The sequence below is a fragment of the Lepidochelys olivacea genome (assembly GCF_965140295.1).
Source record: "Lepidochelys olivacea isolate rLepOli2 genome assembly, chromosome: 25".
NCBI lineage: Eukaryota > Metazoa > Chordata > Testudines > Cheloniidae > Lepidochelys > Lepidochelys olivacea.
In genome coordinates this window covers 5,796,608-5,824,317 of record NC_140435.1, presented here as the reverse complement: position 1 = coordinate 5,824,317, position 27,710 = coordinate 5,796,608, and the positions used below count along the sequence as shown (strand labels likewise).

General features: G+C 54.1%; 1 protein-coding gene across 1 annotated transcript in view; it reads left to right on the top strand.

Annotated features, from left to right (window-relative positions):
• The window catches only part of FBN3 (fibrillin 3), a 287,866-nt gene extending 260,413 nt beyond the window's left edge, over positions 1-27,453 (top strand). Inside the window, exons 54-65 of the mRNA XM_084614426.1 lie at positions 909-1,031; positions 2,225-2,356; positions 3,075-3,200; positions 9,845-10,051; positions 10,535-10,660; positions 13,354-13,476; positions 14,376-14,492; positions 15,534-15,662; positions 21,036-21,155; positions 21,821-22,052; positions 22,568-22,736; positions 24,757-27,453. Coding sequence (XP_084470552.1) covers positions 909-1,031; positions 2,225-2,356; positions 3,075-3,200; positions 9,845-10,051; positions 10,535-10,660; positions 13,354-13,476; positions 14,376-14,492; positions 15,534-15,662; positions 21,036-21,155; positions 21,821-22,052; positions 22,568-22,736; positions 24,757-25,131 — 1,979 coding nt within the window. The 3' untranslated portion in view covers positions 25,132-27,453. The remainder of the gene's footprint in view (positions 1-908; positions 1,032-2,224; positions 2,357-3,074; positions 3,201-9,844; positions 10,052-10,534; positions 10,661-13,353; positions 13,477-14,375; positions 14,493-15,533; positions 15,663-21,035; positions 21,156-21,820; positions 22,053-22,567; positions 22,737-24,756) is intronic.
• Positions 27,454-27,710: the final 257 nt, after the last annotated feature.

The following is a 27,710-nucleotide window of genomic DNA, read 5'->3' as shown; positions in this document are numbered from 1 at the left end:
CCTCTGCGAGGGCAGAAGGGGAGGCTGCTGGGCTGCCTACTCCAACCAACTCCCCAGAGCCCATGGCCAGGGACCTGAGACAGGACTTCCCGTCTTAGTGGTGGTTCCTCGTGGTAGCAGAACCCCAGAGTCACACCCCCTTCTAAAGGAGGAGTTCTGCCCTCCTGGCCTGGCCTCCCACACACTTGGAAGGGGGTTCAGGAGGCACAGGGACATAGGTGCCGACTCGTGAGTGCTCCAGGGCTGGAGCACCCACGGAAACAAATGGTCGGTGCTCAGCACCCATTAGCCACAGCTGCTGGGCGGGCCACTGACCAGCGGTTTGGCAGGCTCAGGGAGGGGGCTGAGGGAGGGCAGAGAGCAGTGAGCAGCAGGTGGGCAGAGTGAGGGCAGGAAGAGACAGAGTGAGGGCAGGGCATCCAGGGAGGGGTGGAGTGGGGGCAGAGCAGGGGTAAAATTTAGCGCCTATGCATGGGGAGCCCCGGTCAGGCGGTGCACGCTGGAACCAAGGGGGTGGGGCAGGAAAGGACTCGCAATCCTTGCCCCACGTAGTGCTCGCCGGGCACACCAGCGGTGCTTACCCCTGTGGCCATGGCAGTGCCGAGGGCACCTATGAGCTTTCCCCAGCAGGGGGAGCTGTGCTGGGGCACTGGGCTGTCGGGGTTGGGGCTGGGCAGAGCAAGCGGCTCAGGGTGGATCTCAGCACTCGCCGCCCTGGGGCACTGGGCTGTCGGGGTTGGGGCTGGGCAGAGCAAGCGGCTCAGGGTGGATCTCAGCACTCGCCGCCTACACCACAGCGCGTCGTCTCCAGGGGACGCACACCCGAGGCAGTTTGCTGCAGGGGCAGCGGCGTGGCAGGCACAGTGTCCCGGGTGCAGGTCAGGCTCATTCTCTCTCCTGCCTCCCAGATATCAACGAGTGTGCACTGAACCCCCTGCTCTGCGCCTTCCGCTGCATCAATGCCTTTGGCTCCTACGAGTGCACCTGCCCCTCGGGGTACACCCTCCGGGAAGACAGGAGAATGTGCAAAGGTAAGGGATAGCGAACCGCCTCTGGAGCTGTCCTGCCCTCCCGGCCTGCTGCCCTTAACCTGCCCCAGCAGCACCAGCAGGAGCCATGGCCAGAACGCCCGGCTGCCATCTGGGACGCCGGCTTGTCTGCTTTTCCCGACCCAGGGCTGGTTCCAGGCCCCGTGGGGTGCGCAAGCCCCAGCTGCTGAGCCTCGGGCTAATGCTGGCTGGGAATGCGGCCTGGCTGCCCTCAGTGTTTATAATGGTGTCTAACCCCCTCTGCAATGGACCGAGTTGCGCCGTGTCACATGGCAGAGTGCAGTCAGTGCTGTGTGGGTTAGCACTGCACCGCACCGCAGAACCCCCAGCTGGGGCTCAGAGAGCCCCCCCTTCCCAACGCGCCAGGCCAAGCCCAGCGCTCCCGGTGTGTGGCCAGCAGGAGTCAGAGCACTCGGAGCCACCCGGAGGCCCTCACACAAACTGGGAAGCACCCAGCTCAGCAGCTCTGGCAGCCCTCTACTGCGGGAAGCCCTGGAGTGGCCGCAGGTCAGACAGATCCTAGGAGTCGACTGGAACTTGGGCCCTGCTGAGTGCAGGAGGGACTAGATGACCTTCTTGGGGTTCCTTCCAACCCTGATATTCTATGATATTCTATGATTCAGTGCCGTGCAGCTCTGGTGCTTTGCCGGCTGTGTCCCTTGCAGCTCGTCAGGGCTGGCACGTACTTGGCGGCTGACTCCTTGGGCGTGACCCCTGTGCTCACACTGCCTGTCCCTGCGGGGCTGGTGCCCTCGTGTACCCAGAGGATTCCAAGGTCCCTGTGCCAGCTGGTCGGAGTGCAGGCCGAACGCTGCACCCCCGGGTCTGATGCAGGAGCTGCACTGTAGCCTGGCTCTTCCTCTCGCCATTCCCTGCCCCTCCGCCAGGGCTGTGTGAGCAGCACACATCTCTTCTGTCCGGTCACATCTCCTCTTTGCAGTGGCAGGCTGCCATTAAATCCAGTGGTTAGAGCAGGTAACTGGCATTCGATCTCTGGCTATGCCCCTGACCTGCTGGGTGATCGTGGGCAAGTCACCTCTCTGTGCCTCTGCTTCACCAGCTGTTGCGCTGGGAGCAGGAGCCCTCACTGCTCCCCTGGGGAATGAACGGCTGTCAGGGAGCACTCGGGCCCGCAGGAAGCTGCGTGGGCTCATTTGGTGTGGTGTTGGTTGCAGATCTGGACGAGTGCGCAGAAGGCCTCCATGACTGCGAGTCTCGAGGGATGATGTGCAAGAACCTCATTGGTACCTTCATGTGCATCTGCCCCCCAGGAATGCAGCGCAGACCTGACGGAGAGGGCTGTACAGGTACCAGTCACCTGGACGAAGGGAGGCATTAGCCACAGAGCCAGTGTCCATCTCCCTTCCACACTTCTAGCTGTGGAACTGTTTGTCCAGCTCCGTTCCTGAGCTGTCCAATCAGCCACCCATCAGCCAGACCTTCCCCCAAACTCCCGAGGCTGCTGTTCCTGTTGCATTAGTGCCCAAAGGCATGCTCAGGGCCAGGGCCCCGCTGTGCAGTGCATGGCCCCAGCCCATGGTCAGACCCAGCAGCGTTTGGTTGTGGCCTTTCTCCAGGCCCTCTGCACATCCCCCTCCTGCACTGAGCTGTCAGAAGTGTCCACAGCTGAGTGACATTGGAGAATACTGGCCAGTCCTGGCCTGTGCCACCACATGGGCACAAAGGGCATGTAAAGCTGCCCTAACGGATACTGCGGAATAGCCAGTTTGCTGCCCAGCCCCTGGGCACAGAGGCAGGTTGAGGGCAGGAGGTGGGAGGAGGAAGGTATAGTTGGAGAGCACTGCACTCAAGTGATCCCCCCAGTGTAACAGCTGGAACATGCTGGGGCACACTAGAGCCGCCCTGAGCTTTTGGGGAAAGTTAGACCTTATCCTGGGAAGTGTCTGCTGCTTTGCCCTGGTGCTGTTGTGGCTCCATCCCACTCAGCAGTGGCCCCTGGTTCTCAGGAACCCGAGTCTACAGGCATGTTGTGTCCGAGCTATTCACTGATTCCCTTCCTCCTAGATGAGAATGAATGCCGCACCAAGCCGGGGATCTGCCCCAATGGCCGCTGTGTTAACACGGTGGGCAGCTATCGGTGTGACTGCAATGAAGGCTTCCAAGCCAGCGCCTCGGGCACTGAATGCATCGGTAATTAACGTGCACAACTTCACACAGCTCCTACCCAGGCCGAGCCAGGTCTGGAAGCAGGGTGCGCTTGTCTGGTCCTGTGGAATCTGCTTCTGGGGGAGTGGGAAAGTCATACACCAACCTAGCCCACTTCCCCTGGATGAGCTGAGGTGCTGGGAGCCTGGGCTGAGCCTGGGATAAATGGGCCGTGTGTTCGGAGCACGGCGTTGCTGTTCAGAGGCCCAGGTGGTATGCTGGGCCTGTCCAGCAGTCCCATGTCACTAAGCTGGAGGCACTGATGCCTTTCTGTACCCCTCCTGTGAGGCACCATGTCCACCTGGGCGGCTCTGCCCCAGGACAGCGTGGCCAAGAGCAGACTGTGTAGGGCCTGAGCAATGAGTGCCAGAGCTGGCTGGGCTAAACAGAGACGTGTAATGATAGGGCTGCCAAGCACACCACGCCCCGAGGCTGCCAGCAGCGAGACAGCTGTACCGAAACTCAGTACTTCGGCAGCCAGACCCTGCAGGTGCTAGCCCTAGTGGGACCCAGGAACCACGCTGACACTGGCCAAGGGAGAGGTATTTTTCTAGGGCTGGCAGGAAAGGGAAGGGTTGCAGATACCCTGCACACAAAAGCTTTAACACTTAGAGTTCAAAGTGAGCGATAGCACTTCCTGTTGGGGTCCCTGGCCAGTCCAGTCCAGAGCCAGGGCTTTTCCAGCGCATTGCCTGGAGTGCCCTCTCTCAGTCCAGACTCTACTCCTGCAAATAGACACTTGCAGGGCTCCAGGCCCGGCTCAGTTAGTGTCTCTCACTGAAGCCTCTCTGCACTGGCTCCCTGCCCAGCCACTGCTGCTCCCACATACGTCCCACACAGACCTGCACCCACCTGTGACATCCGGCAGCCACAGCCCGTTCCACACGTGGCTGTCCACCGTTCCTTGCGCTTCTCTCCAGCTCCCGGCTGCCTTGTGGCTGCTGCTTCAGCTTCCAGTCAGAGCCCAGAAACTTCTTGGCTCAGGACCTTTCCCCTTTCCTGGCCTGGGGAAAGGGCTGGGCAGAGGAGAGGGAGCTGAGGAGTGTTGTACAGTAACTCCTCACTTAACGTTGTAGTTACGTTCCTGAAAAATGTGACTTTAAGCAAAACGATGTTAAGCGAATCCAATTTCCCCATAAGAATGAATGTCAATGGAGGGGTTAGGTTCCAGGGAAATTTTTTTCACCAGACAAAAGACTATATTATATATATATGCACACACAGTATAAGTTTTAAACAAACAATTTCACACTGGACACAGCAGTGATGACTGTGAGGCTTGGTTGAGGTGGTGGAGTCAGAGGGTGGGATATTTCCCAGGGAATGCCTTACTGCTAAATGACGAACTAGCACTGGGCTGAGCCCTCAAGGGTTAACACATTGTTAATGTAGCCTCACACTCTACAAGGCAGCATGAATAGAGGGAGGGGAGACAGCATGGCAGATAGAGACAGAGACACACACCATGTGTGTGGGGGAGAGAGAGAGATGTGCATTGCCCCTTTAACTACGCTGACCTCACTCTAAGTACATTGCCTTTAAAAAGATCAGTGGTCTCTCCGTCCTGAGCCCTGTCCTGTCCCCACCCTGCTCTATATGGAGAAGGGGTAAGCAGGGGGCAGGAGTAGGCGGGAGGGGGACACCCTGACATTAGCCCCCTTCTTCTCCCCTCCCCTGCACAGCAAGCAGGAGGCTCAGGGAGCAGCTCTAAGGCAGAGGGCAGGAGCAGCACATGGCAGTGGGGGGAGGGACAGGGAACTTAGGGGAGTGGGGAGCTGATGGGGGGCTGACGGTCCACCCTGGTTCCAAGCCTCCACGAGTTAGCTTCAACGGGCTGCTCTTTCTGCAAGCAGTGAATAAAGCAGGCGGCTGCCAAACAACATTATAAGGGAGCATTGCACAACTTTAAACGAGCATGTTCCCTAATTGATCAGCAACCTAACGTCAACCAGGATGACTTTAAGTGAGACGTTACTGTAGTCCCCTGCTTTGCAGGTCTATCCCACATGGGCACAGCTCATGGCTGCAGTGTAACTCCCAACGATCAGAGTGTGACACTCCTAGCCTTATTGGTCAGTGAGGCTTCTCGGGAGAGAAAGGGCTGCCTGGTCTGTCCCTGTGGATGGGAGGGTTAGCCTAGGGACCACACCTATTTGTTTTGGGCGTGCCCCCACTGGGCTGGGCCTCTCCAGTTGTACAAGGGTCTGGTACTACAAGGGGACAGAGGAAAGGGATTCTGATACACAGGTGAACAAGAGTCTCTGCCAGTAGCATGGCAGCGGTGAGTCTCTAAGTTTATACAGCTACTCTGCAGCTGGGAGGTGGGACTCCCAGCATGGATAGATGGACTCACGCTAGCTCGAGCAAAGCTAGTGTACTAAAAACAGCAGTGTGGACTGCTGTGTTTCTTGTACACAGTAGGGTGCAGGCTGCTACTGGCAGGTCAGGCTCTTGTCCCAGATATGGACTGGCTGCAGAGCTTCCTTGGCAGAGACATACACACCAGAGCGTTCACTGTGAGATCCTGTAATGCTCTGCCAGGTATGGCTGAGGTTAGCTTAACTATGGTATGTCGCACACGGCACCACCTACTGGCTGAACAGTGTAATACAGTTTAGCATTCCATTCCATTGCCCCCTGTAAGTTCTACATCCCTACCATTTACAATATATACACTGTCACATTGTCTGTGAAGTTCAGTACGGATCAATGTGTAAAGTGTCTCCGAATTGTCCTGGTTTTCTAATTATGCGACCCAGACGTGTAACCACTTGTTCATCGGGCTATCCATTAGTTGTAACGACTGGCTGTGGTTGGTCTGGAATCCTTGTTCTGCATCTGCCATGCACAGAGTTTGCTCTGTTGATTGTTCGTTCTGAGGAACACGCTGTAGATGTCAATGGTTTCTGTTGAACTCTCCACTCTCAGTGTCAAGCACAAATGATCTGGGCGCTGATTTTTTTTTCTTTACAACAGCTGGAGTTGTCCACCCTTTTTCTCCACCCAATTTGACACAAACACAGTCCCCAGGTTGTAGCCCAGGGGTGGCCAACCTGGGGCTCCGGAGCCACATGCGGCTCTTCAGAAGTTACTATGCGGCTCCTTGTCTAGGCACCGACTCCGGGGCTGGAGCGACAGGCACCAACTTTCCAATGTGCTGGGGGGTCCTCGCTGCTCAACCCCTGGCTCTGCCACAGGCCCTGCCCCCACTCCACCCCTTCCCGCCCCCTCCCCTGAGCCTGCAGTGCCCTCGCTCCTTCCCCCTCTCCTCCCCCTGAACCTCCTGCACGCCATGAAACAGCTGATCGGGAGGTGTGGGGAGGGAGCGGGAGGCGCTGATTGGCAGGGCTGACGGTGGTTGGGAGGCACTGGGAGCTGATGTGCGGGCTGCCGACATATTACTGTGGCTCTTTGGTAATGTACATTGGTAAATTCTGGCTCTTTCTCAGGCTCAGGTTGGTCACCCCTGTTCGAGACCCTACTGTTCTCTATTGAGCGAAGTCCGTTGTAAAAGTGCTCATGAGCTCTTTTTTGCCTTTTTATCTGATTTGGCTACTTTCTTCATTTCTGGCCACTTTGGAGATAGAATCTTTTCCAAAGTTGGAACAGTAGTTCTGAGTTGTCTCCCCAATAGAAGTTATGCTGGACTATATCCAGTAGCTGCTATTGGTGTTGATCTGTAGCTCAGAAGAGCAAGGAATGGATCTTCCTGCTGTAAGATTTTGTTGGCTCTCTCAGACTTTCCATTGACTTGTGGGTAATGTGGACTGCTAGTAATATGATCAAAATCATCTTTCATTTGGAATGACCAGTAATTTGGAATGACCAGTAATATCAAATCCTCTTCTTTCTTCACAGAGGGCTGGTCACCTCCTCCCCATGCTGCGCTGCCCAGTGCAGTAGTCTGGGAGCTGACCTTGTTCGTGAAGACAGAGGCAAAAAAAAGCATTGAGTACATTAGCTTTTTCCACATCCTCTGTCACGAGGTTGCCTCCCTCATTCAGTAAGGGGCCCACACTTTCCTTGACTTTCTTCTTGTTGCTAACATACCTGAAGAAACCCTTCTTGTTACTCTTAACATCTCTTGCTAGCTGCAACTCCAGGTGTGATTTGGCCTTCCTGATTTCACTCCTGCATGCCCGAGCAGTATCTTTATACTCCTCCCTGGTGATTTGTCCATTCTTCCACTTCTTGTAAGCTTTTTTGTGTTTAAGATCAGCGAGGATTTCACTGTGAAGCCAAGCTGGTCGCCTGCCATATTTACTATTCTTTCTACACATCGGGATGGTTTGTCCCTGTAACCTCAATAAGGATTCTTTAAAATACAGCCAGCTCTCCTGGACTCCTTTCCCCCTCATGTTATTCTCCCAGGGGATCCTGCCCATCAATTCCCTGAGGTTGTCAAAGTCTGCTTTTCTGAAGTCCAGGGTCCATATTCTGCTGCTCTCCTTTCTTCCCTGTGTCAGGATCCTGAACTCGACCATCTCATGGTCACTGCCTCCCAGGTTCCCATCCACTTTTGCTTCCCCTACTAATTCTTCCCGGTTTGTGAGCAGCAGGTCAAGAAGAGCTCTGCCCCTAGTTGGTTCCTCCAGCACTTGCACTAGGAAATTGGCCCCTACACTTTCCAAAACTTGCTGGATTGTCTGTGGATTGTAAGTACCTTCTGAGATGGTTGTGATGTCAGCTCCTCAGTCAATTTTAAAGACAATTGTCTTGCCATGAATGTTCAGTTTCACTTTCCAGGCAGGGTCTGTGTGGTCACAAGTGATCAATCCCAGAAACAATGGCTCTTGATTGTCTGTAATATGAGTCAACTCCCTGACTGCTTTGATGCTGCTTTCAGACAGCTGCAAAATTCCCATAGTTTGTGCATGTATTACACCTTGCACCTCTGGCTGGCTCTTTTGGTTTATGTCTTTTTCCACACCTTGTGCATGTATGCTGGAATTTGTTCCTGTTAGCCTGGGAATTCTCTCTCCTTGCCTCAGGGGTTTTAGCAGAGAATTATAGGGTTAGAAGGAACCGCAAGGGTCATCTAGTTTAACCCCCTGCCAAGATGCAGGATTTATTGTTTCTAAACCATCAAATACTCCAGGGTCTGTTTACAGCTTCTAAGCTAGTTTCAGGTTTTTCAAATTGCTCCTGCCTTTTGTTCTGTTGTTTGATTAGTTCAGACTGCTTTGCTATTTGGATAGCTATGACTAGGGCTAAATCCCTCTTCACTTGTAGCTCCTGTGAAAGGTTTTTATCTATGAACCCAATAATCAGCTGGTCTCTGATATTTTCATGTTTTGTTTTCCCAAAATCACAGTTTTCAGCCAATGCATGCAGAGCTCTTATAAAACATTCAACATTTTCCCCTGATTCTTGAATTCTTGGTCAGAACATGCTCTTTCATAAACCACATTTCTCGCAGGTATAAAATATGCATCAAACATAGCCAGAACAATTTCATAGTCAGCTTTGTGACTGTCTTCAATAAAATCAAAGGATTTCAAGTTATGCTGTGGCCTGCTTCCCCATAGCATAAATTAAAGAAGATACCTGAATATCTCCAGTGTCTTTATGCAGCTTTGTAGCAATTTGAAATCTTGCAAAATGCTGCCTCCAATCTGTTCATTGTGAAAGTTTGTCAAAGTTGAAGATCTCTGGGGCACTGAAGAGTGGTGTGTTGATGAGATCCTCCAACCTCTGTTGCTTTGTTCCTTCTGTTTGTTCTCCTCTGGCACTAGTTTACTTCTGACTTCGTGGCACGTGCTTCTTCTGTGTGGAATATTGCAGGGCTGCAGCTAGCAGGTCAAGCTTCTGTGTCAGATACAGACTGACTACTAAGCTTCCTTCTCAGAGAGATAGACACCAGATTTGTTCATTGTAAGATCCTTTAATGCTCTCCCAGGTATGGCTGAGGTTAGCTTAGCCTGTTCATTTTACACACAGCTCCATCTAGTGGCTGAACAGTGTAATACAGTTTAGCATCCCATTACATAGATGTTGCCGCAAGGGTGGTGGCTTGGGCTAGCCTCCTGAGGTCGGAGCTGGAGGGTCAGGCCAGGTGGGCTTGGACTCAGGCAGCTAGCTCAAGCTGCCTCCCACCCCGCAACGTCCATGCTGTTATTTTTAGCGCACTACTCGGTCTGAGCGTGCATCAATCTGTCTACTCGCACTGGAAATCCCACCTCCCAACTGCAGTGTGAACATACCCAAAGAGGAACTTCCATGCAGATGGGCTCAGGGAGATGACACCAGGCCGAGGGCTCCCAGAAGCAGACATGGAGGGGCTGGGGATTCCAGGCTAGAGTGGACAAAGCACTAGATATGTCCTGCAGGGAACATTCCTGGCCTAGCTCTCCAGAAGGTCTGCCCTTGACGTGACTCTGTGATGCTAGGCTGGCCTATCTGACACCAACTCTGCCCGCCAGCATCCCACAAGCTGCAGAGCAGACCTGTATATAACCCTGGGGATGGTCACACCCCATCCGCAGCCAGTTATGGTCCCTGAATACAGACGTGCCCAGCAGCACTTCTACCTGCTGCAAACCCAGGTGTCCTCTCCCACCACCGTCTCCAGCTCCCTTGTCGCAGCTGGCGCTGTCCCCGTCACTGCACTCCTCTCTTTCTTTGCCCAGACACCCGCCAGGGATTCTGCTTCACTGAAGTGCTGCAGACCATGTGCCAGATGTCGTCCACCAACCGCAATCCGGTCACCAAGTCTGAGTGCTGCTGCAATGGTGCCCGTGGCTGGGGGACCCAGTGTGAGCTCTGCCCGCTCCCAGGAACCACCCAGCACAAAAAGATGTGTCCGCATGGGCCTGGGTACACCACCGATGGGCGAGGTATGTGCCAGGCTGCCCAGTGCCAACAGGATGGGGACAGGCGGGTGTAACACACGTGCACTGGGTAATGGGCTGGGCATGGCCATACAGGTGGTGCTGTGCCCCACACGGAGTCTGCTAGCCCTTGGTGTCCATATTCGCGTGGGCAGTCCCTGGAATGGGTGCGCAGCAGCACCTCTCCCTTATACATGCTCTGCCAGTACAGTGGCTGGTCCCCCAGGGCCCCCTGGGTCCCCTGCGGGGGATGGGTGCAGGCTGGGTGCACCAGCTGGAGCAGGCTGCACCCTCAAAGGGTAGACACTGTGTTTGTACTCCTCTGGGAAGGGCAGGATTGATTCCCCCATGGCACAGCCCTCAGAGCTCCCCCTGGGGTGGAGCAACTGCAGAAGGCCCTTGCCCAGTGCAGAGGCTGAACCCCTCCACCATGACAGGCAGAGGCTGGGTGCCTGGCGCATTGCATTGACAAGTCCCTCCTTCCTCCAGACATCGATGAGTGCAAGGTGCTGCCCAACCTCTGCAGAAACGGACAGTGCATCAATAGCATCGGCTCCTTCCGCTGCCACTGCAAGCTGGGCTACACCACCGACATCACGGGCACAGCCTGTGTAGGTGAGTCAGACACGGGTGCCATGAGCCCGGCACTGGGGCAGCAGGGCACCTCCCAGCCTTCACAGTGCCTGCCCGGCTGCTCTCCTGTCCGCCTTCCATGCGGCTGCAGAGGGCCATCCCCGACCCTCTGCAGCGTGGGGCACTGCCCCACACTCCCCAGCACAAAGAACCTGCCCGCCTTAGTCTCCGGGCCACGTTCCGATCTCGGTCACGCGCTGGTTAACCCCGTAGTCTCCGGGCCACGTTCCGATCTCGGTCACGGGCTGGTTAACCCCGTAGTCTCCGGGCCACGTTCCGATCTCGGTCACGGGCTGGTTAACCCCGTAGTCTCCGGGCCACGTTCCGATCTCGGTCACGCGCTGGTTAACCCCGTAGTCTCCGGGCCACGTTCCGATCTCGGTCACGGGCTGGTTAACCCCGTAGTCTCCGGGCCACGTTCCGATCTCGGTCACGGGCTGGTTAACCCCGTAGTCTCCGGCCCACGTTCCGATCTCGGTCACGCGCTGGTTAACCCCGTAGTCTCCGGGCCACGTTCCGATCTCGGTCACGTGCTGGTTAACCCCGTAGTCTCCGGGCCACGTTCCGATCTCGGTCACGCGCTGGTTAACCCCGTAGTCTCCGGCCAACGTTCCGATCTCGGTCACGCGCTGGTTAACCCCGGAGTCTCCGGGCCACGTTCCGATCTCGGTCACGCGCTGGTTAACCCCGGAGTCTCCGGGCCACGTTCCGATCTCGGTCACGCGCTGGTTAACCCCGTAGTCTCCGGCCAACGTTCCGATCTCGGTCACGCGCTGGTTAACCCCGTAGTCTCCGGGCCACGTTCCGATCTCGGTCACGCGCTGGTTAACCCCGTAGTCTCCGGGCCACGTTCCGATCTCGGTCACGGGCTGGTTAACCCCGTAGTCTCCGGGCCACGTTCCGATCTCGGTCACGGGCTGGTTAACCCCGTAGTCTCCGGCCCACGTTCCGATCTCGGTCACGCGCTGGTTAACCCCGTAGTCTCCGGGCCACGTTCCGATCTCGGTCACGCGCTGGTTAACCCCGTAGTCTCCGGGCCACGTTCCGATCTCGGTCACGCGCTGGTTAACCCCGTAGTCTCCGGGCCACGTTCCGATCTCGGTCACGCGCTGGTTAACCCCGTAGTCTCCGGGCCACGTTCCGATCTCGGTCACGCGCTGGTTAACCCCGTAGTCTCCGGGCCACGTTCCGATCTCGGTCATGCGCTGGTTAACCCCGGAGTCTCCGGGCCACGTTCCGATCTCGGTCACGTGCTGGTTAACCTTGTAGTCTCCGGTCCATGTTCCTATCTTGGTCACGCGCTGGTTAACGCTGTCATTTCCAGGCCAGGTACACATACATACGGTGTTTTTGCCTCTTTTATCACAAGCACAGAGCGTTGCCCAAATGCGAACCTCTGTGCTTCCCTGACCCAGCCCTGTTCTTTGCCCTGAAGTCTCAAGCATGCAGCTGGGAATAAACTCAAGAGCCTGAGGCTCAGATCTCAGATCTAGGGGCTACTATCCCATGTGCCCCTGACCAGCCCTGTCGATTGAGCTGACATCCTGGGAGGCCAGCACCCAAAGGCCTTCCTATATCCAAGCCAGCCCCAAGAATTGCAGCAAGAAGGAAATGGGACACTAATGCAGGTGCAGAGTTGGTGTGTAACGAATTCTCAGTCCCTACACCTGCCTGCCAGCAAGCAGCTGCTTTCTGCACCAGCTGCAGTGTCCAGATGGTGTCCAAAGGCAGCCACAAATGCAGTGAGTCACCAGGCCCACGGCTGGGATTAGAGACTCTCCGAGACACAGATGGGAAGGCACCCTTGAATTCCAGGCGCTGAGGTCTGTGATACTCTTCGGACAAGAGTGGGCAAACCCCTCAATCACCAGGAACAGGGACCAGCCACATCTGCCTCCCGATTGGTAGCCACCACCCCTGTCATGTCAGGAGCGAGCGTCCCCAGCCTGGCCTGGCCCAGCCAGCTTGGCCAGGCAGTGGGAGGGCACCTGGGGGACTAAATGAGGGTGCTGCATATCACCTGCATAGCCACGGCACCAATGCTCCCCTGCAGCACCAAGGAGACATGTAGAGCCCTGGGCACACAGGTGGCATGAATTACAGTGAGCACTCTGCTGCAGTTTTCCTTTCACTGATCCACCCCATGGGAGGTGCTCCCCATTCCCAGCCTGGGGTCCCTTCCCAGCATGCCCCAGCAAGGTGCCTAGGTGAGGAGTCTTTGTCACCTGCTCTCTATATGGAGCAGGAGATGGGCATGTGCCGAGCGTGGGCCCTGGTGCAATGAGCCCTCCGGTCACTCCCAACCCAGCCTCTGTCCATGTGTCAGTGGGCTGCGCCTGTCCAAGTCAGGCTCTTTGGTGTGAGGTTATCATGCCCCACTCATGCCAGGGCACTCGCTGCAAGCATGTCTCGCTCCCCTGGCACAGGGAAGGGAAGGCATCTCTAATTGTAGTTCAAAGGTGCCAGGCGCTAAGTGAGCTCCGCTGCCCATTATTGTGCAGGAGCTGGGGGGAGGGGGCTGTTCGTCTGGGCTGAGTCACCAGGCCCCGGGTAGGACGCAGCCAGTTAAGCAGGAAGTTCCACTTGATGAGAGTCCTCGTGTTTCCATCGGGCCATCACCTAGCTCAGCCCACAGCCACGCTCCTGCTGACTTGCCCTGTTTCTCTTGAGTCTAGATCTGGATGAGTGTAACCAGTCTCCTAAGCCATGTAACTTCATCTGCAAGAACACGGAGGGCAGCCACCAGTGCTCCTGCCCCAGGGGGTACATCCTCCAGGAGGACGGAAAGACCTGCAAAGGTACTGGCCCAAGGACAGGAGGCGGCAGAGGGCTGCCTCCTGGGCTGTGCAGCCATCGCTTGGGCTGGTGGGAGCCATGTCCCTGGGATCGTGCTCTCTGCTGTCATTCAGCGGCCGGGCAGTGGAGTGTGTGTGGCTGAACTCCCAGCCCCAGTGAGGTCAATGGGACCAGGATTTCACCCTCTCTCCTGGCTCCTCAGCAATATTCTGCTGAATAAACAAACACCTGGAGCTGCCAGGGCCACTGCCCAGGCTGCCTCCCCCACAGCGGGCGAGCTCCTGAGCCAACTACTACAGCTGTGCGGCATCTGTGTTGCTCTCAGCCCTGGGGCTGACAGCTAGACCTCACCCTTCACTGTCTGCTCTCCTGGGCCCGTGCCTTACACGAAGGTGCACTTGCCTGCATCCCTGGGGCACCAGGCCACACTCAGCCAACCAAGCAGCTGGGCAGAGCTAGTGGCTGTGGCCAGCTCTCGGATCCTAGAGCCTCTTGCTGGGGGCGTGCATGCCCTGCAGGAACTCTGGGAAGTAAGACCAGGGTCATGCAGCTAGTGGGAAAGATTTGCACCAGGTAGTGAACAATTTCACTGTCTTCTACATGCCTTGACATGTGCTTCTGCAAGCGGGGCCAGGGCACAAGTACCAGGGCAGGGTCGAGCGTGAGACACAGATTGCCACAGGTGTGTTCCCTGCACAAGGGCCAATGGTAGTCCAGTTCCTGCCTCTCTTGCCTGCCCTGGGGCAGTGTGGCTCTGCACGGTCCTGGCTGCCTGGCACAGAGCGGCTCAGAGGACCCCTCTACTGCATGTGGTTCAGTATAGTAACTGGGTTACCACACACGAGTGCGAGACAGTCACAGGGCTAACTATCGACACGTGGCCTTGTGCTTGTTGCCTTAGACTTGGATGAATGTTCCACCAAGCAGCACAACTGCCAGTTCCTGTGTGTGAATGTCATCGGCGGGTTCAACTGTAAATGCCCCCCTGGATTCACTCAGCACCACTCCTCTTGCATTGGTGAGTAACGCCCGCTCTAGCACCCTGGAGTAACAGAAATGGGATGAAATCGAATAGTGCAAAATGCAAGGTGATGCACATAGGAACAAAGGCTGAGGGGAGATATGATCACTCTCTATAACTACGTTTGAGGGATGCATGATCAGGAAGGGAGAGGAGTTATTTAAGTTAAGCGCCAATGTGGACACAAAAACAAATGGATATAAACTGGCCATCAACAAGTTTAGACTTGAAATTAGACAAAAGTTTCTAAGCATCAGAGGACCGAAGTTCTGGAAAAGCCTTCCAAGCGGAGCAGTGGGGGGCAAAAAACCTAACTGGCTTCAAGACTGAGCTTGATATGTTTATGGAGGGGATGGTATGATATGAGTGCCTACAATGGCATGTAGCCAATCTGTGACTCTTAGCAGCAAATATCTCCAATGGCCAGTGATGGGACACTAAGGGAGGGCTCTGAAAGGAAGGGAGGGCTCTGAGTTACTACAGAGAATTCTTTCCCAGCTGTCTGACTGCTGGGTCTTGCGAAAATCCTCAGGGTTGAACTGGTCGCCATATATGGGGTCAGGAAGGAATTTCCCCAGGGGTCAGATTGGCAGAGACCCTGGGGGCGTTTTGCCTTCCTCTGCAGCCAGGGGCTCAGGTCACTTGCAGATTTAAACTAGTGTAAATGGTGGATTCTCTTTAACTGGAAGTCTTTAAATCAAGATTTGAGGATGTCAGTGACTCAGCCAGAGGTTAGGGGTCTATTGCAGGAGTGGGTGGGTGAGGTTCTGTGGCCTCTGATGTGCTGGAAGTTGGACTAGATGATCATAAGGTCCCTTCTGACCTTGAAGTCTATGAGTCTATGGGTATCTCTGCCACTGTTTAGAGATTTGCTGCAAACTGTGCCCCTTTCCTGCCACTCTTTTCCTCAAGCCTGTTGTCTCTGTTCCTTGCCATGGTATTGCAGCACGTAACATGTGCTGAGACCAGCCTTGGAAAGGGTCTTCAGCTGGCAAGCTCCGGGCCAGTCTGCCATGCAAAGCAATTGGTGTTTTACAGACAATAACGAGTGTACAGCCCAGCCTACGCTGTGTGGAGCCAAAGGACAGTGTCAGAACACGCCAGGCAGCTATAACTGTGAGTGCCAGAAAGGATTCTCCCTGGACAGTTCTGGTATCAACTGTGAAGGTAGGTGTTTGTCTCCTCCGCTTTGAAACATGCATGCCCTGTATGGAAGTGTCCCGAGTCCACTTACCATTCCTGGAGCAGGTCTAAGAACAGCCACTGGTGGCTGACCTGGTTTTTCAGATACTCATCAGTGCATACAGTGTGGCACCCCCCGATCTCTGGCCTGTGACGAGAGGGTAGCAGAAAGCACTCTGCAGCCAGGAGAAAAGCTGGCTCTGGGCCTGTCATTAGCATGCAGGTGCAGGGAGTTACTGCCAGCAGCCTGTACAGCCCAGGACTCAGATGATGAAAGCTGAGGGTCAAGCCATTCCTTTCTGGCCATGAGTTCAATGAAGCATAAGAATGGCCATACAGGGTCAGACCCAGTATCCTGTCTTTCGGCAGTGGCCAATGCCAGATGCTTCAAAGGGAATGAACAGAACAGGGCAATTATCGAGTGATCCATCCCTTGTCATCCAGTCCCACCTTCTGGCAATCAGAGGCTAGGGAAAGCCAGAGCATAGGCTTGCATCGCTGACCATCTTGGCTAATAGCCTCCATGAACTTGTCTAGTTCTTTTTTGAACCCTGTTATAGTCTTGGCCTTCACAACATCCCCTGGCAACGAGTTTCACAGGTTGACTTTGTGTTGTGTGAAGTAGTATTTCTTTTTGTTTGTTTTAAACCTGCAGGCTATTAATTTCCTTGGCTGACCCCTGGTTTTTGTGTTATGTGAAGGGGTAAATAACACTTTCTTATTTACTTTCTCCACACCAATCATGATTTTATAGCTCTCTATCATATCCCCCCTTAGTCGTCTCTTTTCCAAGTCTTTTTAATCTCACCTCATACAGAAGCTGATCCATAAGCCTAATCATTTTTGTTGCCCTTCTCTGAACCTTTTCCAATTCCAGTATATCTTTTTCGAGATGGGACCATCACATCTGCACCACATTTCGAGATGTGGGCGTACCATGGAATTATATAGAGGCAATATGATATTTTCTCTCTTATTATCTATCCCTTTCTTAATGATTCCCAACGTTCTGTTAGATTTTTTGATTGTTGCTGCACATTGAGTGGATGTTTTCAGAGAACTATCCAAGATGACTTCAAGATCTTTCTTGAATGGTAACAGCTAATTTAGACCCCATCATTTTGTATGTCTAGTTGGGATGGTGTTTTCCAATATGCATTACTTTGCATTTTTGACTCTGAATTTCATCTGCCATTTTGTTGCCCAGTCCCCCAATTTTGTGAGATACCTTTATAGCTGTTCGCAGTCTGCCTGGGTCTTAACTATCTTGAGTAATTTGTACCATCTGTAAATTTTGCCCCTTCACTGTTTACACCTTTTTCCAGATCATTTATGAATATGTTGAACACCACTGGTCCCAGTACAAACCCCTGGGGGACACCACTATTTATCTCTCTCCATTCTGAAAACTGACCATTTATTTCTATCCTTTGTTTCCTATCTTTTAACCAGTTACCAATCCATAAGGGGACCTTCCCTCTTACTCCATGACAGCTTACTTTGCTTAAGAGCCTTTGATGAGGGACTTTGTCAAAAGCTTTCTGAAAGTCTAAGTGCACTATATTCACTGGATCCCCCTTGTACACATGCTTGTTGACCCCCTCAGAGAATTCTAACAGATTGGTGAGGCATGATTTCCCTTTATAAAAGCTGTGTTGATTCTTCCCCAACATATCATGCTCATCTATGTGTCTGATAATTCTGTTCTTGACTACAGTTTCAACCAGTTTGCCTAGTACTGAAGTCAGACTTACCAGTCTGTAATTGCCAGGATTGCCTCTGGAATCTGGTTTAAAAATTGGCATCACATCAGCTATCCGCCAGTCATCTGGTATAGAGGCTGATTTAACCTTACTAATTGTGCAATTTTATATTTGAATTCATTTGGAACCCTTGGGTGAACACTGTCTGGTCCCGGTGACTTATTACTGTTGAATTTATCAATTTGTTCCAAACCTTCTTCTGTTGACACCTCTGTCTGGGACAGTTCCTCAGATTTATTACCTAAAAAGAATGACTCAGGTGTGAGACTCTCCCTCACATCCTGTGCAGTGAAGACCAATGCAAAGAATTCATTTAGCTTCTCTTGAATGGCCTTGTCTTCCTTGAGTGCTCCTTTAGACCTTGATTGACAGTTTTTTGCCTCTAACTGCTTCTTTTGCTCTATTGTTTAGCCCTGTGGCACTTCTTTGGTCCTCTTACTATGTATTTTTAATTTAGAGTGTACATTTAATTTGTGGCTCTATTATGGTACTTTTGAATAGTTTCCATGCAGCTTGCAGGTATTTCACTCTTGTGACTGTACCTTTTAATTTCTGTTTAACTAACTTCCTCTTTTTTCTGTCTCTGTACTTTCTGAAGTTAAATACTACTGTGATAGATTTCTTTGGTTTTTTGTCCCCAACAGGGATGTTAAATTTAATTACATTGTGGCTGCTAAATGGTTCAGCTATAGTCACCGCTTGGGCCAGGTCCTGTGCGTCACTTGGGCTAAATCAAGAACTGCCTCTCCCCTTGTGGGTTCCAGGACTAGCTGCTCCAAGAAGCCGTCATTTAAGGTGTCAAGAAACTTTATCGCTGCATCCCGTCCTGCGGTGACATGTGTCCAGTGTGACATGTATCCAAAGCCCCCACTATTACTGAGATTTCTGTTTTTATAGCCTCTGTCATCTCCCAGAGCATTTCACAATCACCATCACCAACCTGGTCAGGTGGCGGCAGTATATTCCTACTGTGGTACTTTTATTATTCAAGCATGGAATGTCTATCCAGGGAGATTCTGGATACAGTTTGATTCATATTAGATTTTTACTATATTTGAATCGATGCTTTCTTTCACATTGTGACCAAGGTGCCAGGGGGGCCACTTTGAGGTTACTCAATTAGGGCAAACTACAAAGAATGGGGCAGAGAATCCCCAAAGTTGGTGGATATTCCAATACTTAGATTTACCAAGACAGCGCAAAACAGCTCCTACAATACCTTACTGCTTGCACAGAAAGCAAAAACACAGTTCCCTTAAAGCAACCTAGCCTTGGGCTTCCACCCAGACACTCAAGTTTAATATGATGAGGATTACTGAAAATCTTATTCATCATCCCAAAGGAGTGGGCATTTACCTCCCAGGCTAATGAATATTCCAGATCTTACCCAAATACACAGTCAATTCTTACTAACTAAAATTTATTTTAAAATAAAAGAGAAAGAGTATTGGTTAAAAGATCAGTATACATACAGACATGAGTACAGTTCTGAGATCAGATTCATAGTGGAGATGGTGAGCTTCATAGCTGCAAAGAGTTCTTTCAGAATTAGTCCATAGGTTATAGTCCAGTGTTCATATCCAGGGTGATCCAGGTGGGACTGGAGATCTCAGTCTTATGATTCAAGCTTCCACTGCGTAAAGCATCAAGCAGATCTGAGATCAAAAGGATCAAGACCCAAGAGGTTTTTATACAGTTCCAGGCCTTCTCTTGACAGCTTGGAGTTCTTAGCTGAACAAGAGGCAATCATCTGGACTCTGAAGTAGACCTATTTCCTAAGCATCGCCGGTAATTAGCTACACGGATTAACATAAGGCAGTTCCCTGCTTTGCTCCATTTGCGGGTGATCTGCTATATCCTTCAAAGACAGACCAATACAGTGTTGTCACTATATTTACAGTTCATTTAAATGTTAAGATCTCATTTTGATCTCTGAATTAACAGAACACAGCACAGACAGGAACTGTTCGATTACATTGTCAGCCTCTAACAATATATATGTAAACACCCAAAACCAAAACCATTATCTATTAATATGTCCCTAAAGGTTGATTTGGGTCATTCATCCAGCACCCTTTCTGGACATGTGTCACACACATGTAGTGCCACTCCCGCACCAGCGTGACCTACTCTGTCATTCATATATATTCTCTACCCTGGAATTACTGTGTCCCATTGATTTTCCTTGTTCCACCTAGTTTCTGTAGTGCCTGTAATACCGATAGCCTCATTTAATACCAGGCGCTCATATTACTATTTAGACTTCGAGCATTTGTGTACAAGCACATGTATAATCTGTCACTTTTAGTTATCTGCCTTCATGTGATGCAATTGAATGGCACTCTTCATCACATGGCACTGGAAGAGTCTGTCATGTGATGGGCTGGCATCAGAATCCTGGCAGGGATTCAAGGTCAGATGAGGCAGGGGTTGGGCAGAGATCTCCCTGCCACAGTGCAAGGGATGGGCTAGATGGCCCGAGCGGCCCTGTCCCATCCCAGAATCTCCTGGACACTCACAACACAAGGGGTGGACACAAGGGCAACAACACTGGGAAAGCAAAGCAGAGTGTGTGTCGGGGCACGGCAATATTAGCCCATTGCAGACGCTCAGCACAGAATGGGCTGCCCAGGCTGCTGCCCAGAGCACACCGCGTGGAGCATGAGCTGTGTATGTGTATAATCAGGATGCCTGACCTTGTACCAGGCAAAACCTGCCACACAGAGCACTTCTGAGAGTGGAGAAGAGAAGCCACTATTCAACCCAGGCAACAAGAAGCAGCAATAAAGCCACTAACCCCACGCCCACTAGAGAAGCAGTCACTTCTCACTGCCACAAGAATAGGGCAGATATGCATCAGAGCCACAAACCTTTCCAGAGTGAACTAAGGCAGACCAATGGGCCCTGGAGCATGGCCAAAGGCAGCCAGCGAGGGGATGCCAGGGGCTCAGGGTCCTCAACAGAGACAGTCCATTCCTGCCCCGGCTCACTCCTCACTAACCACTGGGACCAAGCATGGGATTAAAGTCGAACCCTCACTGCCCCACCACCCCATCATGGTGCCGGCAGGGGCCGAGTCCTCTGCTGGGCTGGGGGGATGAGCCCTCCCTCCTCCAGGACATACCCAGGCTGCCTGCAGACAGGGAGTGAGTCAGAGGGAGCCCAGCCTGCCCAGAGAGGAGCAGTGGCAGGACTTCACCAGGCAGCTCTTGTGTGATGGTCCATGTCCCTGTCTCCCAAGGAGGACGGGCCCACAGCAGGGGGGCAGGGCAATAGGGCTGGGCCTTAGGCACAGACCTGCTGACTGTCCCTGTTGAACAGGAAGGGGTGAGCGCCAGAACTCAGGCCCTAGATCACAAAGGCCGATCACAGCTTTGCCGCAATTGCTTTAACGTCAGAGTCATTAGTGACCAGCTGGCATGGATGCAGCCAGGGAAGCTGATCCCATTGTTTGAGCCCTCCTGAGAGCCCCTTCAGGCAGGAGCTCTGTGTCCGTGCATTACTGGTCTCCGGGCTCTGCTGCTGGGCTCTGCTGCCAGGCTGTGGGAGCTGCCGGGAGGTGTCTGACGGGCGCTCTGTGCTGTTGTGCCATCAGATGTGGATGAGTGCGACGGGAACCATCGCTGCCAGCATGGCTGTCAGAACGTCCTGGGAGGCTACCGCTGTGGCTGTCCTCAGGGCTATGTGCAGCATTACCAGTGGAACCAGTGTGTGGGTGAGTGGGGGACAGGGGTGCTGGAGGGGGGCTCCCATGCGGGGCAGCATACTAGCTAGGGGAGGGAGGCTGCTCCCAGCTGAGCTGCTGACTCCTTGCTCCACCTCTGGCAGGTCAGCGCTGGACTTCCCTGTGTTTGTCATTCACCAGAGGACCTTGGGTTTGCTGCAGACCCTGTGCTAGGCGCTGGGCTGCCCTCGGGGAGAGGAGAGATAAGTGCTCTGGGTTTGGTACACAGGCCCACAGTAGGCCAGAGTCTGCCAGCCCAGCCACCTAAAGCCAGTGGCTGAACTCCATCTCTGCAGCCGCCTAGCGGAGGGGCTGAGTTCCTGCCGCTCCCACCACAGATGCCAGCAGAGGGTCTGGCTGCTCCACATTCCTGACATCAGATCAGCTCTTAGGCATCTAAGGGAGGGGCTAGGCCCCCTGTAGGAAGATGTTGTCTTTCACTTCCTCCTTTTCCTGGTGACTGAAGAGCTGGTGCAGGGAGCCCAGCTGCTGGCGTTTAGCCAAGGGGCTCAGCTGGGGGCTCGTTAATCTCACCGGCATAGGCTGGAGGCAGCGGGGAGCTGGAGCAATGACCCATTAGCAGGGTCTCCCACCCACAGCCATCCCCGTCTGCTGGGCTCCAGGAGCCTGAGCACTGTGCTTTGTCCTGGTTCCAGATGAAAACGAGTGCTCCAGCCCCTCTGCCTGCGGCTCCGCTTCCTGCTACAACACTCTGGGCAGCTTCAAGTGCCTCTGTCCGTCCGGCTTCGACTTCGACCAGGCCTTCGGCGGGTGCCAGGATGTAGACGAGTGCTCGGCCAGCGGCAGCCCCTGCAGCTACGGCTGCTCCAACACTGAGGGGGGCTACCTGTGTGGCTGCCCTGGGGGATACTTCCGAGCTGGGCAAGGGTGAGCAGATGGGGCTGCTCCGTTACCTTGGCAGGCCCTGGGCCCCAGGCTCATGCTAGCTCTGGGCTGGGGCACTCTCCCCCGCGGCAGTCTGAGCTCAGACATACCCTGGGAGTGTCTGTACGGTCCACAGACACACCCGCCCGTGCGCTCACACTCCCAGGTGCAGGCTCATGCAGGGACACGCCCATGTCATGCTCAGTCATGCACAGTTGCACACACGTGTGCACACACACACCTACCTGGACGCTTGCCTGGGTCCTTCAAGCGCTGCCCAGGGTGGCATTCTGTGTCTGTACCCTGTCTGAGTGCCCCGGTAGAGGGGAGCATATCCCGTTAACCCTCTCCTCACTGAAACCCAGGCTGCTGGTTGCAGTGTATGAATGCACTGTGCTGGGCACCGCATGCCCCACCCAGCGCCTGGCAGACCCACATGGGCCTTGGCACCGGGGAGCACCGTGTGTTCTGGTGGTTCTGGCTGAATCCTGTCCCATTGTTTTCTCCTCTGGCCCCAGGCACTGTCTTTCTGGACTTGGTTTCGGCAAAGGCTCCTACCTGCCTGCCCCCCCGGAGGAGGATGAGGAGAACCTGCTCTCCCCTGAGACCTGCTATGAGTGCAAGATCAATGGCTACCCCAAGCGGGGCCGGCTGCGCCGCAGCATCAACGGGACTGAGGGGCACCGGGTAATGCACGGCCCACCGGACAGCTCGAGGAAGCTGCGAGCCAGGCCGACTCCCTGTCTGGGAGTGAGCTGTGTCGCATCCCCAGCCAAGCAGCACTGAGTCACAGGATGGACCTCTGCCCAGAGAGACCCACCCCCACATCAGCCTTCCCTGTGTCTGGTGCCTCAGTGAATTCAGAACCCCAGGAGAGCGGAAGGGCTGTCCCCACTGGCCAGGGGGTTGCTCAGTCCCCTCAGTGTGGGGTATTATCTGGGGCCACACCATGCACCCCCTTAACATATTCACAGGGGAGACAGGGACCCGGCCACCATCACAGACCCTGTGTCCTCAGTGCTGCACAAACACTTGTGCACCCCTTCTGCCCCAGAGCCCAGAGGACTGGCTCCTCACCCAGTCAGACCAGGGCTATTGGAGTCAAACCCTGAGTGCAGGCCTTGGTGACACTCCCAGTCACTGTCAGAGACAGCCCTGAACCAGTGCACGGGCACACATCCATACACTTAATTCAGATCAAGGAGCATTTGAATTTGTAACCCTCTTCAATAATAAACAACACTAGGGCAGCCTGCCAGAGTCCAAGTGGATTCTCCGTCCCCAGGCAAGCCGTCTCTCTGAAAGCGCTGGGGGGCTGGATGCAGCAATCCCAGGGCAGGGTCTTTGTCCTGTGCGATATGCAGGGGGTAAGAGGAGATGGTCTAACGGTTCCTTCTAGCCATGAACACCTGCCTTGCCGATTGGGGTTTCAGCATGACAAGGACATTTGTTCACTTTATCACGTGGGTTGCGTGAACCCCAAGCCACAGGACAGTGCCAAGCGGCCACAGTCAGAACCTTCACTGGCCAGCAGGGCAGAGCCAGGAGTTACTGGCCTGGGTCGGCCACCTAGGGGAGTCAGGCTAAGCAGGAAGAAAAACTAAGTCTGAGGAACGTTTTGGCAAGAGAAGCAGCTGCCCTGGGAGCACGTGGGATCCCCAGCACTGGAGTAGGGTTGCCAACTTTCTACTCACACAAAACCGAACACCCTTGCCCCGCCCCTCCTCCGAGGTCCCATCCCCACCCCGCCCCTTCTCCAAGGCCCCGCCCCCACTCCTCCATCCCGCCTTCCTCTGTCACTCACTCTCCCCACCCTCACTCACTCGCTCGTTTTCCCCGGGCTGGCTCAGTGAGTTGGGGTGCGGGAGAGGGTGAGGGCTCTGGCTGGGGGTGGGGCTCTGGGGTGGGGCCAAAAATGAGGAGCTTGCAGTATGGGAGGGGGCTCTGGGCTGAGGCAGGGGGTTAGGGTGTGGGAGGGGAAGAGGGCTCCAGCTGGGTGTGCAGGCTCTGGTGTGAGGCTTGGGATGAGGGGGTTGAGGTGCAGAGGGGGCTCTGGGCTGGGGCTGAGGAGTTCAGAGTATGGGAGGGGACTCTGGGCTGAGGCAGGGGGGTGAGGGTTTTGGCTGGGGGTGCAGAGTCTGGGGTGGGGCTGGGAATGAGGGGTTTGGGGTGCAGAAGGGTGCTCTGGGCTGGGACCAAGGAGTTCAGAGGGTGAGAGGGGGATCAGGGCTGGGGATTGGGGTGCGGGAGGAGGTCAGAGGTGCTGGCTCCGGGCGGCACTTACCTCAAGCAACTCTCGGAAGTAGCGGCATGTCCCCCCTCCAGCTCCACAGTTCCCGGCCAATGGGAGCTGCAGAGCTGGTACTTGGGACGGGGGAAGAGCGCAAATCCCCCTGGTGCTCCTACGCATAGAAGCCGGAGCGGGGACATGCCATTGCTTCCAGGAGCAGCTCAGAGCCAGGGCAGGCAGGGAGCCTGCCTTAGCCCCACTGCGCCACTGACGGGACTTTTAAAGGGCGAGGGTCCCTTTTCGACTGGGCGTTCTGGTCGAATACCGGACACCTGGCAACCCTACACTGGAGCCACTTCTCCGAGCTGCTTTGGGTGGGCTGGGCAGGCTCCCTTCTCAGACCCAGGCCTTTCTGGGCCTGGCCACAAACTATCCTTTCTGCCAGTTCACTAAGATCCCCTGCCTTCTTCTCCCTAGGAGCCTGAAGTGAGTCTGGCCAGCGTGGACATCGATGCTCCCCTGTCCATGCGCCTGAACCTCTCAGCCCTGGACCACAAGGAGCACATCCTGGAGCTGCTGCCGGCTGTAGAGCCCCTGGAGAACCACGTGCGCTACGTGGTCTCTCATGGGAACGAGGACGGCTACTTCCGCATCCACCAGAAAGAAGGACTCAGCTACCTGCATCTTGGCCGCAAGAAGATCATGCCTGGCACCTACCTGCTGGAGATCGTGAGCGTGCCCCTGTACCGCAAGAAGGAACTGCAGAAACTGGAGGCCAAGAACGACCTCAACTACTTGGCAGGGGAGCTTGGCCAAGCACTCAGGATGAGGCTTCAGCTCCAGCTTTACTAGCCACCATGAGAACCAACCAGCCACCCAGCCACAGCCACAGCACAGTTCTTAGCAGCGCCACCCGCACCTGGAAACAAACCCCTTTGCTCTCGCCGCACCCCTGTGCCAGCACCTCGCCAGCCGCATTGTCCGACTGCTGGGAAATGTGCCCCTGGACTCAGCACTGGGCCCTGGGCAGCTAAGGGCCTCTCTGCTACACAGAGCACCTGTGTTATGCACCAAGCAACCCCCGAAAAGAGCTTGTGAAATATTTGTCCATGGTTCAAAACCCTGTTGTCCGGGGCTGTGTCTCCCTCTGTGCTCTCATCCCCTGAGATGGGCGGCCCTGCCCTCTTCCCTTAAACATGACACTGTTAGTCTGAGCTGACAAGGGTTTTCCCACTGAAACCGCCCTGTCTTCCCTGGCCCAGGGCCGCTCACCATCCACAAGCTAGGAGGGGGCGATGGCTGAGGGCAGGGCTCAGACGTGACCTCTAGAGAAGCTGCTGTTTTGGTGCCATTTCCCAGTGTCTCTGGTTTTTCCCTTTGCTTCTGCATTGCCGCAGTGGTGCTCTGGAAAGGGCTCCTCAGCTGACGCTGTCTGCTCCGCTCTCTTTCTACACTGTGTTCCATCGGGTCCTTCGTTTGGTCCCTTTGCACGGCCAAAAAAAGGGTTAATTTGGCCCCACTTGGAGTGAAGGGCCAGTTTGGATTATGCCATGTAACCTCACATTGCAAGCTAGCCAGTCTGAAGGACTGCAGGCTTCTGGTCCAGTTTAGGGCTTCAATACTGCGGCGCTCTGAGGATGTGCAATACTAGCGGGTACCGCTGGCCCCGTCTCCACAGCGCGGCGTTTGGAAGGGTTGTTCCCGCAGCTCCAGCCGCTGCAGAGGTTAACGCGTGTCCTTATGTCACCAGCAGGTGGTGAGTGGCTTTGGGGGGTGCACAGTTCTTTGCTCTGATTGTGGTTGAACAAACTGAATTGCCGCAAGAGACGTAGTGAGGCTTAGCACAGCACAGCACAGCTAGTAGGTAGGAATTGGGAGTTATTTGGCCCAGCGTGGGGATCCTGGACCCATTTCTGGGAGCATTTGCAAGGTCCCTCGGAGGTCCCCCCGAGCAGGAGAAGCGTGCTGAGAAGTCACACTGCAGGCACCACAGGGGAGAGGGACATGGCTCATGGGCATTTAGGCCCATATTTTCAACAGGGTCTCTGATTTTGGGTGCCAGTTTGGAGGTGTCTGGTTTGAGTCACCTCAGGGCCTTTGGCCTGACACCCACAGTCAGAGGGCACTTGCAAATATGGGATTCCACTCTGGTCACTCCAGTGTGATGTCAGAAATACTAATCCTCTGGTCAATGCAGACAAACTAAATGCACTAAAAACAATCTGCGAAATCGGATTGCAAAGAGTCTGTCTCCTTGCCGCCGCCAATGGCCTGAGCGGACAGGCTGGTACTGACAGCTCTTGCTTCCTGCCAAGAGGGTAATTTTTCATACAGCTGTTTTCTACAAGGCCATTTTCTAGTTTTGCATGAAACTCTTTTTTCCCTTCGTTTTTTGTGTGTGTCGGGTTTGGGTTGTTGTGTTTTTTTTTTTTTGGTTCTACATCAACACTGTGCATCAGCAAAAGGAAACAAAGGTGCTAATTCACTCATGGTAACACACAAGACTACCTGATAGATCCCCAGATCAATGGTGCTTTCAGCTCGCGGAAGCTGGTGCTGGTACTGAATCGTCAGGGTTACTGCACTGCATCCACCCTTTCATATTTATGTATAACCACCAATGTTACGACTGCTCCTGGTTGTGAGGAGTGCATAGTCCTGTAGCTTTTTTGGTACCTTGGGGTGGGGGGTTGTTTCATTTCTGGGACGCTGCCACCACATGGCATGGAGGGGAAGTGTGTGTATACTGGACTTTGGCTAATATCAAACTTGAAAACTCTTTTGCATAATGCAGCTGCAAACAACACAAGCTGGATTTTGCAAGAGTACCAGACCTCATGACATGACAGGTGGCCTGTTTTTGTTTTGTTTTGTTTTGTTTTTACCAAAGGGTGCTTTTAAAAAAAAATGAATAATAATTATAAATGAGCAGAGGTGGGGTTTTGTGTGTGTGTGTTGAGCCAAATGTGTCAAATGAGACAGCAAAAGGTTTTCATTCATTCCAGTCTAGTGTGGTGAGTTTGTGTTCATTGACATTTCTCGCGAGTTGGTTTTCGGATGCGCTGGGCACACCCAGTGCAGCAGCTGCCACCTCGCCCCGCAGAACGAGCCCCTCTTTGTGGAGCCCCTTTTGTATCAGGAGCAACAGCAACAATAAAATTATTTTGGGTTAAATGGCTCCGTCTCTCATCTGTGGCTGGAGACCATGAGCCCCACGTCAGACGGGAAATGGGCCCTGCAGCAGCTGGAGGAGAATGCTCCACGGGTGGCACAGCTTGCTCCGAAAGGGCAGCTGCCAGGGGCTTGGAATCGGGCCCCTCGCGAGGGGCCGCAGGGGGTGACATGGGTAAAGGCAAACGGTGCTGTCTCCACTCATTGTGCAACTGGGGCCAGCACCCACCTCCTGCACAGAGAAACCCTACAGGCCATGA